This window comes from Hipposideros armiger, unplaced genomic scaffold (genome assembly GCF_001890085.2).
Source record: "Hipposideros armiger isolate ML-2016 unplaced genomic scaffold, ASM189008v1 scaffold_362, whole genome shotgun sequence".
Taxonomy (NCBI): domain Eukaryota; kingdom Metazoa; phylum Chordata; class Mammalia; order Chiroptera; family Hipposideridae; genus Hipposideros; species Hipposideros armiger.
The window spans coordinates 621,024-632,240 of NW_017731712.1; the positions used below are offsets into that span (position 1 = coordinate 621,024).

At 48.9% G+C, this 11,217-nt stretch overlaps 1 protein-coding gene across 1 annotated transcript in view; it reads right to left on the reverse strand.

Moving 5' to 3' along the window:
• NPLOC4 (NPL4 homolog, ubiquitin recognition factor) overlaps positions 1–7,896 on the reverse strand; it is a gene marked incomplete at its 5' end in the record, with an annotated part of 45,919 nt that extends 38,023 nt beyond the window's left edge. The window contains 2 exons of the mRNA XM_019661942.1: positions 3,179–3,291; positions 7,810–7,896. Of these exons, the coding sequence (XP_019517487.1) occupies positions 3,179–3,291; positions 7,810–7,896 (200 nt within the window). The remainder of the gene's footprint in view (positions 1–3,178; positions 3,292–7,809) is intronic.
• Positions 7,897–11,217: the final 3,321 nt, after the last annotated feature.

The following is an 11,217-nucleotide window of genomic DNA, read 5'->3' on the forward strand; positions in this document are numbered from 1 at the left end:
CAGTGAAGCCGCCTCATGATGTGCTCTGCCACTCCCACAGTGACGGGCACATGTGCCTCTGTGGCTTCCTGCCACCAGGAATTACACTTAAGGAAATTCCCAAAGACAGGCAGTCACACAGCTTTCCTTCTGCAGGGTCGTGGCCCTGCTGGGCAGAAGGGCTTCTCTTTGTTTTTAAAGCCGCTGACGTACTGCTTACAAAAAGGCTGCCACAATTCACATTTCAAACAGCAGTCTTTGGTTTTCTATCACCTTTTCTTTTTTTTAAAGATTTATTGGGGAATTGGGGAATTGGGGGAGGGGAACAGCATTGGGAAATCGGGGAAGGGGAACAGACAAGTTGCCGTCCTTTTGTTCTTCAGTCTAGTTGTGGAGGACGTCGCTTCACTTGCCCATGTTGGTATTATCATTGTGCTCTTCCCAGCTGAGGCAGTCGCCCACCAGCCATTGGACAGCAGCTCACGGCAGCTCACAAAAGCACATGCCCGCTGCCGGCCAGTCCCACTGCACCCTACGCCATCGCCGGGGACTCACGGCAGCCCAGCTCCAGGTCAAGCTGTTGTTCACCATCTTAGCTGTAGAGAGTGCAGCGTCCCTGGCCCTCAAGTGGGATTCGAACCAGGGCCCTGCTGCTCAGAGCTGGCGTTCCAAGCCAACTCCTAACCAACGCGCCACTCGGCCGGCCCGGTTTTCTATCACTTTCAATGTCAACTGCAGCCCTCCCTTGATTAGACTCCCACTGCTAGTGGGTTGTGGACCTGATTCCCACAGCCACAATGGGCAGCTTACAGCAGCACTGTGGGTCCCTGTGTGGCCAGAGATGGTTTGTAACACTAAAAATCAACACCAGTCTTGGAGGAAAAATTTAGCTGTTGTCTACAAGATACTCACACAGGAAAAAGAGAATAAATGGAAGAACACCCTGCTACAGCACTACACCCACAAGCTAGAGAAGCACAAGGGGCAGAGCTGAGAGCACATCACAGGGGCTGGCCTTAGCTCTTCAGCACATCATGCACTTTTTCCTTCCAACACTTAGCGGCGATGAAACTGCCAATGGTAATTGGAGGCCTCCATTTCTAACAGCAGCTTAGATATTCCTAAACACCGTCCAGCTATGGAATACTGGGCTCGGGGCCGGCCGAGTGGCGCAATGGTTAAGAACTCGCTTGGGATGCCAGAGGGCCTTGGTTCGGATCCCACATATGAGGGCCAGTGACACTGCCCTCCACAGCTAAGATGCTGAACAACAGCTCAACCTGGAGCTGGGCTGCCGTGAGTCGCTGGCGACGGCGTAGGCTGCAGTCCCTGTGGCAGTGGGTTGCCATGGGTACCGTATGTAGCCAGCAGCCAGCGTGAGCGGCCAGCAGCCGCAGTGAGCGGCCGTCCAGAAGCCGGCGACTGATCTGCCTCGCCAGGAAGAGCGCAATGATGGTGCCAACTTGGGCCAGTGAAGCAACGCCCTCCACAACTAGACTGAAGAACAAAACGACAGCAATTTGTCTGTTCCCCTTCCCCCAATTCCCCAGCACTGTTCCCATCTCCCCAATTCCCCAATAAAAATCTTTAAAAAAAAATACTGGGCTCAACTGCTACGTGAGTTTTAACAAATATACTCTAAGATGCACTGCTGAGCTCTAAAGAAAGTGCATAGTCCCCAAAGGGTCCAAGAAACTGAGAGTAGCTCAAACAAGAGCAGCAGGGAACACAGCTCAGAGCTGCCCCTGGAATGCCCACTACAGGAATTCTGGGCTTGGGTCACGCACTTGTTCTCTGGGCAGCGAAGACAAGGCCTTGAGCCTGCCTGCCCAAAGTGGGCTGCTGGGCCTGAAACTCTCATGAAGCCAAAGTGTCTAAGGATGTCTCAACAAATGGGGAAAAGTCCATCCACTCAAAACAGGCAGCAAACAGGAATCCTGTCTGCTTCCAGCCACTTCACAGGAAGAAGGAAGGCCCTGAGTCCGCTATGCCAGCAGGTGTCCAGGGTGGAATCGGGATATCACTTGGTTAGGGAAGGCCAAAGACAGAAGTGGTGTTGGAGTGCTGGGCCCACAGCGCCCCCTTGTGCCAACAGAAGCCAATGCAAGCCCATGGTAGAAAACCCACTACCCAGGGGCTCTTCAGGACTCCCCAAGACCAAGTTTGGTCTAGTACAAGCTCTCAAGAAAAGGTCACCAAATGTACAAGAGAAATAAGCCACCACGAGCAAGGGTGGGCAGAGACGACAGGAAAAAGATTTAGACAGCCAAGGACTTCAGATTCGGAATTACGGATACAGGGTATACACTTATAGAGTAAGTTTACAGCAAATGAAAATGGAGTGGGAAAAGTGCAAGCAACAAGAGACCATCCCAGGTGACCAGGTGGGGCTGTGAGATGAGGGACAGCAAGGGCCGGGTTCGGTGGCTCTTCCCAAGTGCCCCCACGTGAACGGCTTGACAACAGTTAAGCCCACAGACACTGGCAGCAGTGCGACAGGATCCTCATGAATCCTGAATACATGCAGCGAGACAGACCGCAGACATCACGGGACCTAAGAGAGAAGCACGGTGTGTGTGACAGGCTGAGGCAGAGCCCCCAAAGAACCCAGTGTCTCTGCTGGAAGCCCGGAGCCAGTTTGAAGCAGAGCGAGCAGCAGGAAGGAGCCTGGAGCGACGTGAATAGATGTGGCTGCATTCCACTTACAAAAACAGGCAGTGGGCAGCAGTAAAAGGTCTCTGCATTCTAGAAACCGCCCCCAACATCAATGATCAACTCTAAGGCACTCTAGGGGGTCCTGCCAGCAAGAAATGTGGCATGGGCACTGCCGACCCTCTGACTGACCCACCACACAGGCCCCAAGGCAGAACTCCACACAGAGCTCGGTCAAGGTCCTTCTTTACAGAGCAGCACCTGAGGGTACAGCTGCACACACGGCCTGGGGCCATCACGTTCTCCTCAGTGACACACATCTTAGAATTCTGCAAGTCCATCAGACCGGCTTGACAGTGACCACAGATTCGGTGTGACTGCTGACCACCTGGCAAGAGTATGACCACCTGCATTTCGGTCAGTAAAGAGGACCATCATTAGAGGGGCACGAGGAGGAGGCAGGCGTGAAGAACAGATCAACCTTGGTACGTAACTGGTGTCACCATTTCCCACCCCCAACCCCGTTCCCTCCCCAGTGGGCACTTACTTGATTTTGAGCAGGTTGAGGGACTTGGTGGATGATGCTGTTATCTCTCCAGTCTTGTTTCTATTGATGTAAACTGAGAAGCCATTATTCTGGAAGCCAAACTCCTTTGCAACCTGAAACAAGCCCCAAACAGCAGAGATTTAGCAAAATATTTACATGTCAACACTCTGACCACATACACATCAGACGTGACTAGAACACTCACTCAATTTAGAAACTGCTCATTTACCAAATCTCTCATTATTTCCTTTCTTGTGAGGAAATTGGTACTGCTTATGCGGATGTCAAGTAAAATGAGAAAAATGTCCAAAAATAAGCAGAGCTTTGTAAAAATAAGACTGTGTGACATATTTAGGAGTTTGAAGCAAGCAAGAGTCATGGCCATATCTGGAAAGTTTCATTTCTACTTTTGAAATCAATTGTAAAAACCCAAATCCAATTCTGAAATCTAATAGAAGAGGACTGAAGCGCTGAAATATGCCCCAAAGTCAGGCATGAGTAGGCGCTGTGCCAGGCGCCGGGCACACTCATTCATCCGCTCCACACACAGAAGCAGCCCTGCGTGCTGACTCCACTCTGGTGCTCAGAACAACAGTGAAAGAAAACAGACCAGGGCCCTGCCATCGAGGATCTCACTGTCAAACGGGGGACAAAGTCGACGAAGACGAAAAGCACAGGCTGAGACCAGCTCCATGGCAGGAAAGGAAGAGAGCCACACGGAGTGGCCCTCCAGGCGGTGGACAGAGGCGGCCCCTCCGAGGAGCCCATGTGAGCAGAGGCCTGAGGAGGTGAGGCTGCCAGGGCAGAGCTGCAGGAGGACACACAGGCGGGAGGAGCAGGCACAAAGGCCTGGAGACAAGGAAGGACTTGTGGAGACGGAGGCCAGTGAGGCCAGAGCCCAACGGGCAGGCAGGAATCAGGACGAGACGAGACTGGAGAGGTGGACAGCCAGCACACAGGACCACAGGGGCTGTGGGGAGTCTGCCTTCCAGCCCAGGCAGCCGCGGTCCCATTTCTCATCACTGCCCTGCTGCAGGTCGGACGAGGAAGCAGGAGGGCCAGTTGTTGAGCCCAGCCCTGGGGACACGGGGGCTTGGATGAGGCCACGCCAGTGGAGCAGAGGGAGGAACACACCTTGCAGTTATTATCATCAACAGCCCTTGATAATGGGCAGGATGAGGGGGTAGAATGGAGTGAGGGAAGGAAGGACATCAGAGTGGTCTTCTGACGTCTGGCTTAAGAACTAGGTGGACACCTATTCTCAAGTGACTCCTGTAAGGCAACCATGAGAGAGACTGAAGGAAGGAGACTGAAGTAAAATCAGACCTTCCATTGGACTCTGAGATTCGAGGGGATTCTCCAACACCCCAGGGAGGGTGTCGGGCAGGCCACTAGTATTTGAGTCTGGGGCCAGGAGAGGGGCCAGAGCTAAAGATGGACGTTTTGGGGTCAACAGAGGAGAGTTAAACAAATGAAGACGGACTCTCAGCAGACAAACAGAAATGATAAACAATCAAATGGAAATTCTACAAGTGGAAAATCTAATAACTGAAACAGAAAACTCACTGGGTGGAGCTTATCAGCGGAGGGGAGCTGACAGAAGAGAAGGTCAATTAACCTACAGGTAGGTTAACAGAAACTATCCAGTCTGAAGACAGAGTCTTGAAAGAAAAATGAGCAGAGCCCTAGGAACCCCTGGGACAATGTCAAATCATACTCAGGAGAAATGGACTGAAAGAGGACTGAAAAATATTTGAAGAAAGAATGGCCAAAACCTCAAATTTGATGAAGAACGTAAGAGTAACAAACCCGGAAGTTCAGGAAAAGTGGCCCAGGCACATCGTGGTCCCACGGCTAGCCACATGTGATGGGGACAAGACGACAATGGAATGACGTCTTTCAAGTGCAATAAGATGTGGACATTGGCAGCTGAGTCCAACAGTGGTTCAGAAGGGCTGGACTCAATGACGTTTTAAGGAGATCCTACCCAATGAATTTCACTACGCCTTTCCTTCTTATGGATGCATAAGAATAATGTGATTAAAATAAATTATTGGGTTGTCAGAAAAGTCCTGATGCATTTTTGCAACGAAAAACAGAAAAAATATGTCATGACTTTTCTGACAACCCCAATATTTCCAAATCAGTCTAAAAAAGTTCATGTAAGTATAAAATTCTAAATGACGAGGGAACGCAGGTATGACAGCACTTTTTTGTCTTAGTGGCACATGAATGTTTCTCCTTAAATTAAATAATGTTTTACATCTGATAAAATATAGCAATAGTGCAATATGATCCCCTTCTGATACACACATGCGTACATATGTAGGGGCATGCGTGTAAGCAAGCACAGTGCACACGTAAGACATGCTATGTTCATGGTTATTTCTGGGTGGTAGACTTTCAAATGATTCTCACTTGCTTCTTTATACTTTTCTGTACTGTTTGAACCTTTCATAATTAATCTATTGTCATAATCAGAGGAAAGGATTTCCATTTTGGGGGAACCACATTTCAGAGTAATAAATGCATTTGGTTTTTTTTAGTATTCCTGAGAATATTGCTCCTAAGCGATGGCTTCAGCAATCAAGCCGTCAAAATAAACTATATCTCCCTGAGCCCAACCACTTCCGATGGCCAGCAGTCGTGTCTGCATTTCCCTAAGCAAGATGACAATAAGCTATGCAGAGGGAGATCCCAGGACCTCCAGGATACTGCCAAAGAAAAGAGGTCAGAGCTGGATGCTGGGTTTTTCGGTTCCTCTGCAATCTGAACTTAACAACTCTACGCTTTATACCAAGCACAAAAGCCTCAAGTTAGAAACAAAATCATGTCTCTACAAGGTTACTGTAGATTTAAGTTTAAAAAATTTCCCCTCACAAAGCCTCAGAAAAGTAAAGAACAACTGTATGCAGTCCTCTTATGTCTGGTGTTTATGCTCATAATTGTCTAGGCAATAGCTGCTTAATGCTTAATCTTTGTCTTTGATGACCTCTCAAGAATTCTAGCATTTTCTGTATCCTAGTACCATCCCTAGGAGCAAGCTGTCAATGGTCAGCTGCTACTAAGAGCAAAGAATAGGATGTTAAAAATTTCTTGAGGGGCCAGCCGAGTGGCTCAGTTGGTTAAGAGTTGGCTTGGGAGCGAGAGCTCTGAGCTGCAGGGCCACCGGTTTGGTTCCCACATGGGCCAGTGACGCTGCGCCCTCTACAGCTAAGATGGTGAACAACAGCTCGACCTGGAGCTGGGCTGCTGTGAGCTGCCGTAGGCAGACATCCAATGGCCAGTGAGCGACTGCCTCAGCTGGAAAGAGCGCAATGATCATAATACCAACCTGGGCCAGTGAAGCAGTGTCCTCCACAACTAGACTGAAGAACAAAAGGACGGCAACTTGTCTGGTTCCCTTCCCCAATTCCCCAATAAAATCTTAAAAATTTCTTGAAAACTCAGAGATTTCCTTCTGTTATCTATTGCACCTAATCTGTTTTCCTTTCTTATAAATATGCCCCTATTAGCACTGCTGTTGAAATCAGGATAGCAACAACCTTTTAGAAACCAAATTTCCCAAATACGTGTAGCTTTACTAACAGCTCACAGGCCCAGGGTGCTCCTCAGCAAATCTCTTCATTCCCTCGGCCTGCAGTTTCTACCTTTGTGAAAATAAGATCAGACTAAATGACACCTAACATTCCCTCTGGCTCTAGCAGTCTATGACCCTAGAATTTTTTTTGCTTATGAAAAATAAAAAACAGTGTTTTTTTGTTTTTTTTCAGCTGAGCCATCCTGCCACCTGTTGGCAGCTCAGCGACTGCTCAGCTCGGGCCGGGACTTGAACCACTGTTGCTCAGAGCTCAAACTCTTGAGCGAGCTCTTAACCAACTGAGCCACTCGGCCGGCCCAAAAACAGTATTTTTTTATCACTACAAAGGTAACACCTGCTTACAACAAATTCAAGTAATACAGAATGTATAAAGTAGAGGTTAGCAAACTTTTTCTATAAAGGGCCAGACAGTAAATATTTTGGCTTTCCAGGCCACATTCTATCACAACTACTAGACTCTGCAGTTGGAGCTCAAAAGCAGCCAGACGATAGATACATAAATCAATGAATGTGGCCGTGTCCCAATAAAATCTTATTCATAAAACAGACGGCCAACCCGTGAGCCAGTCTGATGCCATCTGATGTGAAGTACAGAGCAAGAGCACTCTCCTGACTGCAGGCCTGCCCTCCTGGCGCTGCTCCTGTAAGTCTGGCTGGGCTCTTTCTCCTCATACGCTGCTCACACAACAGATGTACATGGCTTTGATTTCTTAGGACAAAGTGGAATAATTCCATACATGTTTTTACCAATTCCCCTTTGATAGACAATTCGATTTTCACTCTCATAAATATGACTCCTGTGAAATACCATTACATTCATGTCGGCCTTTGGTCCTACAACTGTTAGCTGTGGTCATCTGTCACAATCTGATCCTGTATCAAACCAAGCAGTTGTGACAGAAAAAAGCAATGCAAGAGACTGAACTTGGGAGTGGGTGGAGCCAAGAAATAAGAGAAAGAGAAAAGACACAGCGGGAAGCCAATAACAACGGAGGACGAAGATCTGAAAGGTAAATAAAGCCACAGGTACCTTTTTCAGAAACACTGCAGCTGTCTCTCTCTTTGTTGCTGTGATCCTCTTGACACCATCCGGGGACTGGACACGAATTATCTGTTGTCAAAGAAACAAGATGGTTACTGCACAAACCACAAAAGCCCTGCTTCCATTACTAACATCTGTAGGATTTCAGCACCTGGGTCACTGAAACTTAAAAGCCAAACCCCACCCTTCATGCACAAACCAGTTTCTAGAAGATAAGGTAGAGGTACGAGCTGGAAAGACATACCCAGAGTACTTCCCTGATTCTCAACTCTATTGTTTCACTCAAAAATACAACTTCAATTGTTAATTGTTATTCATAAACAGTATACCTGAGGGCCGACCGAGTGGCTTGTTGGTTAAGAGCTGGCTTGGGATGCCAGGGGACCCGGGTTCGGATCCCACATGAGAGCCAGTGACATTGCCCTCCACAGCTAAGATGCTGAACAACAGCTCAACCTGGAGCTGGGCTGCCGTGAGTTGCCAGTGATGGCGTAGGCTGCAGCCCCTGCTGCAGTGAGTTGCCATGGGCTACCATGTGTAGCCAGCAGCCAGCGTGAGCGGCCAGCAGCCGCAGTGAGCGGCCGTCCAGAAGCCAGCGACTGATCTGCCTCGCCCGGGAAGAGCGCAATGATGGTGCCAACTTGGGCCAGTGAAGCAACGTCCTCCACAACTAGACTGAAGAACAAAAGGACAGCAACTTGTCTGTTCCCCTTCCCCCAATTCCCCAATAAAAATCTTAAAAAAAAAAAAAAGAGTATACCTGAGACACTAACATTTTTCTATTCAGATTTACCAAAAAAAGGCAGAAAAATCCTCACCATGAATCATGAATGACCGGGTTCTCTAAAAAAGCATCTCACTTTGTTCCAGGACCTATACAGACATCAAACTGATTTAAAAGAATCAGAGAAAAATCTTCTGTGTTATTTCCTTTTTAATAAAAAGATTAAAAGAAAGGTGTTTAACAATGTGGAAAACCTTAGCGGGGTTTTAAGAACATATTTTCAGGGCAAGCCTTAAACAGCTGGCAGCCTGAAACCATTGGACAAAGAGCATCACTCTCCAGGCCTTGACCTTTATGCTGACCAAAGCCCTTCTGAAGAGGAGTTACTACGCCAACTGTGCAAGGGGCATGAGACGGCATGCCCTGCCGCCAACAAGACAGACGATGCTCCAACCACCTGAAGGGTGGGAGGAAAGGCAGACAGGAATATGCCAGAAAGTTCTCATGTGGTAGTTTCTCCTCTCAGCAATTACTGCACCGTGTACTATATTTAAAACAACACTATGCAGATGAAAAACATCACAAGCCGTTGTTTTTTTAAAAAAGATTTTCACTGACACATGACAAACCCACAATGGCTTTCGATCTATTATCTGCTTTTATCAAACAAATGAAGAATACACAATCTAGATTTCCCTAAAATTGCTTGACTGTCTTTCTCATTTTCTAATAGCTTTCACTTGACTGAAAAGGCTTTACTCCCATATTGTTCTCAATTTTTAAGATTTTGTTTTTGAGTAACCTTTACGAAATCCCAATTGTTAAGAGCATACAATATGTTCTACCTTTCTGCTTCTTGTAGTTACACCTGTTAACTTTCTCTCTCATCCGTGTGGAGTACAAATACAGATGCTTTTGACTTTTGATTTCTAGTACCACCCCACTTTGATTCAACACTTAGAAAAACATTCTTGTAATTTGCAGCATGGTCATTAGGAAACTACTCTCACCTATTTGTTTCTGAAATGTCTCCAACAGACACGTTAAGAAGCAAAGGGCTCTGTTTCTCTTTTGTGACCGTTCCTCTGGCCGTTTGCTTGGGAGCAAGAGCATGACACTCCACTCCTTAAGGAGCCAAAGGTCAGGTTCACATGTTTCAGGAAGAGTTCTAGGGCTTAAGAAGTCACTCGACTTGATCGTCTACGACAGGGCATGGCGGAGCAGGCTTCCAGGAAGAGCCCAGCATTTAACCCCAACAAGTAACCTGTACTGATGGAGGCTCTGGCTCGGCCTCTGACAAAATAAACAAGAGGCTGACCTGACAACATGCACACGCAGCCTCTCGGTAACTCACGTTACCCTATTTATTAGAAAATGAGCCCAGAATACTTGTTAGGGGAGTCCAAGAATTGGTGAGGTCAAGAGCATCAGCTTCACCCACAGAAAACTTTAGATGTGTTCTAAATTCAGGAGAAAAAAAAACAAACAACTTTCCGAAATCAACTGAAGGAGAAGGATCTGTTTGAATCCCTCACCATCTGAGAAGTTGGACAAAACCCACGCTGTCGCCAAGAGCCCAGCCTTACACACTAACAGAAAAACGGCCTTGTCTGAACAACGCACTCGTCCGTGCTTACTTTAACTCAAGTTAAAAGTACTACAGAGAAAAGTTCGAAAGCAGATTTGGGGGCTAGTTCTTAACCTACGTGGCGAACAAGCCACCAATGATTCTGAACCTTGTTTTAAAAGGAGTCAAGCTTCTGGGGGGCCATCCCCAGGCTGGGAAACATGGAGGCGACACCAGGGCCCCCGCGTGGAGGCATTTGGAGGAAAGCCTTCAACTCGAGAGCTGGAGCGGCCAGACACGAGCACCAGGGCCACTCCGGACGCCCAGCAACACCGCCGAGGCCCCGGTCACTTGGGGGAAGCCTGGACATCACCCGCTACCCAATACTGCTCTGCTGCCCCCGAGAAACCCCAATATTCCTTCCGGGTAACTCAAGTTCTTCTGCCAGCGGGTCGGACGTTCTTTCCTGCCTCGTCTACTTCGGAGGGGAAACTTTCCACAAGCAAACGCATGGCCGGTTTTTTCTAATTTTCACTGACTTTTTTTCCCCGTAAGGGGCAAAAAATAAGTGTGCCGAGTCCTACTTTCAGGAAAAAAGTGACGTCAACTTTTGTGTTCTTCTTTTATAGACAGGAGGCTGCCAACTTTTCCTCGCCGCCGAGGAGCAATGCGGCCAGGCTCCGGGGCGGCTTTCTGCACAGCTGCCTCCCGCGGGGAGGGTCTGCAAGTTCCCCGTTTGTAGGAAGCGCTCTCCTTTCGTGAGTCGTGACGGGGCACTGACTTGGGTGGCTGAGGGGGCAGGACAGGTCCACGGGGGTGGAGGAAAGGACAGAGCCCCCTACTCGACACCCGGCAAGCCTCCCCGCCGCGGGGAGACGGCGGAGAAGGCACAGCCCGCGGTCCCAGGCCGGCCCGCCTTTCCCAGCACGGGTGAGAGTCCGGGACCGAGAGGAGCCGAGGGAGGGGAGGTCGGGGAGCCCAGCCCCGCAGCGAGCCCAGCGCGGAGGGCAGGCGGGCCGCGGGGGCCTCCCACAGGCCGCGCCGGCAAATCTGCTGCCTCATCCCGGCGCCCGCGCCCGCCCGCCCGCCCCACTCACGATGCTCT